Source organism: Cyprinodon variegatus, unplaced genomic scaffold (genome assembly GCF_000732505.1).
Source record: "Cyprinodon variegatus isolate N-32 unplaced genomic scaffold, C_variegatus-1.0 Scaffold260, whole genome shotgun sequence".
In the NCBI taxonomy this organism is placed as follows: Eukaryota; Metazoa; Chordata; class Actinopteri; order Cyprinodontiformes; family Cyprinodontidae; genus Cyprinodon; species Cyprinodon variegatus.
In genome coordinates this window covers 714711-716956 of record NW_015150713.1, presented here as the reverse complement: position 1 = coordinate 716956, position 2246 = coordinate 714711, and the positions used below count along the sequence as shown (strand labels likewise).

At 35.0% G+C, this 2246-nt stretch overlaps 1 protein-coding gene across 1 annotated transcript in view; it reads right to left on the bottom strand.

The window, feature by feature from the left end:
* ikbkb (inhibitor of kappa light polypeptide gene enhancer in B-cells, kinase beta) overlaps positions 1-2246 on the bottom strand; it is a 33044-nt gene that overhangs the window by 7025 nt on the left and 23773 nt on the right. Inside the window, exons 7-8 of the mRNA XM_015382565.1 lie at positions 1434-1523; positions 1215-1339 (exon numbers count right to left, since the gene is read on the bottom strand). Coding sequence (XP_015238051.1) covers positions 1215-1339; positions 1434-1523 — 215 coding nt within the window. The remainder of the gene's footprint in view (positions 1-1214; positions 1340-1433; positions 1524-2246) is intronic.

The window sequence follows — 2246 nt, the reverse complement described above, 5'->3', positions numbered from 1 at the left end:
TACGTCATATGCTTCTTTGATCTGATTGGTTTATTTGGCCCGTCTATCACCAACATAGGCCAATCAGCTAACCAGTATTTTCGCCGCTTCCCAAACTTACTTAAACCGAAGGTTTCCAGATGGATATGCGGAGCAAATCCATCTGGCGGAGTCAGGTTAGGATTTTATTGATCCCAGCTTTGGATATGTAAACATTGGAGCAAAAGAAAAGTGTATACAACCCAGTTTTTGTGCTTAAGAAAATAGAAAACCAGGAGAAAATCTCCCTTTGCACCTTTAATGTGAACTATAAGCTGTAAAACTTCATTAAAAAAAACATATTTCATAGAAAACATAGAAACCAAAACATTGCTGTTTATTTCTTGAGAGAGCACACCTCTCTTATAAGAAAGGATGTTGCGGCTGTGTTCAGAGTTCACTACTGTATTCAGACTTGTGTTAAATGGATACCATTAAACCCCTGCCATCATTTAAAGAGCTTCTGATTAACATCATAAAACGTTCAGCTGCTCTAATAGGTTTTTGCTGACATTTTCTTTGTTGTATTCTGCACCAAAAGCTTGATACTTTAAAAATGTGTCAGGAGAGGAGTACAAAAGAATATCCAATATTATTAGATACATCATGGAAGAGTATAAGTTTAACTAAGGCAATATTATCATGGTCAAAGGTGACAGATCTTGCTTTAGAGTAGGGTTGAAACAATGAATCTGATTAATCGTGATTAATCAGTTATCTAAATAATTTTCAACTAATTTGGCAATTGATTAATCACTAAATGGAGAGTAGAGACCTTAACCCCAAACCTTAACTTATACCAAGATTGTAGCAAAATCTATTAATATGCTCTATCCTGAACTCCTCAAAGGGAAAGGTTTTAGTTTCACCTGGTTTAATTTCATGAAAAGTACTTTTTAACGTACTTTTTTCTATCAGATTATTAATCGATTACTCGAAAAAATAATCGACTGATTAATCGATTTGTTTATTGTTTATTTATTTGGATCCCCATTAGCTGTCAGTAATTTGACAGCTATTCTTCCTGGGGTCCCTTTAAAATTACAGATACACAAAACATATTAAATGATCACATAATAATAATAATTATTTGAAAAATAATGGTTAATTGCAGCCCTACTTTGGAGAGTAAAAATAAAAAATAGTGTCTATCAATACCAAAAACAACATAAAGGAGATTTAAAATGTGAACCTACCAAGGAACAGGCTGCCAAGTCGGTAAGAACGGTCGAAACCCAGTGATGCACTCAAACACCAATGTGCCAAAGCTCCAGTAATCCACTGAAACTGTGTACTTTTGCCTCTCAATAAGCTCTGGGGCCTGGAAGAAGAACAAGGAAGAGTAGATTTAGAGCTCAGAATGTAAAGAAGGAGAAAGTTAAAAGAAGTCCAGTGAGATCATTGGTAAGACTAACCAAGTACTGTAATGTTCCCACAAACGATGTGCAGAGGCTGCTCTGGTCCAACTCCTTAGCGTAGCCGAGATCTATGATTTTATGGATGAGCTGTAATAATGAAATGAAATAAAAAGTGAAATTATCAAAGGATACATTTTGTTCTGCAAATGAAATACAACAATTAAAATGGGGACATTTTATGAAAGAAGTAACAGTCAGATTGGATTTATACCATTCCATTTATAAGCTGGAATAAAAAACATCAGTCCAGATATTCTGTCTTTACTTGATATTACATTTTATTAGCAAAAGAACTGAAAGATTGTCATCTTTTAGCTGAAGGTTGGTAATTTTAGCTTACAGTTAAAATTAGTCTGTGCAAAGGTTGTATCACCATTACAATGTTGAATAATCAACACATGCAAAATAGCAGTCAGCCACCATCTTTGGATTTTTACCCTCTGAATAAATTAAACCAGATAACTAAGCTCATTCTGTTCAGATATAAGTGTGCATATCTTTTATGGTTTGAATGGGTCCACCCTTGACTGGCGCCTTTGCTGTTTTCCCTGTAGTGATAACTGCTGTTACTGTTTTCTCAGCTTGTGCATTAGAAACACAATCTAACCCTCTATGGGTGCCTTTGGATGTCAAAGTCACGCTATAAGAACATTAACAAAAATATAGAAATATTCAAGCTTAAATTTTAAATGAAATTATACTTTTTTTAAATGCCCCCAATTTGTACAAGCGTGTAAGAGGATGGATGGATGGATGGATGGATGGATGGATGGATGGATGGATGGATGGATGGATGGATGGATGGATGGA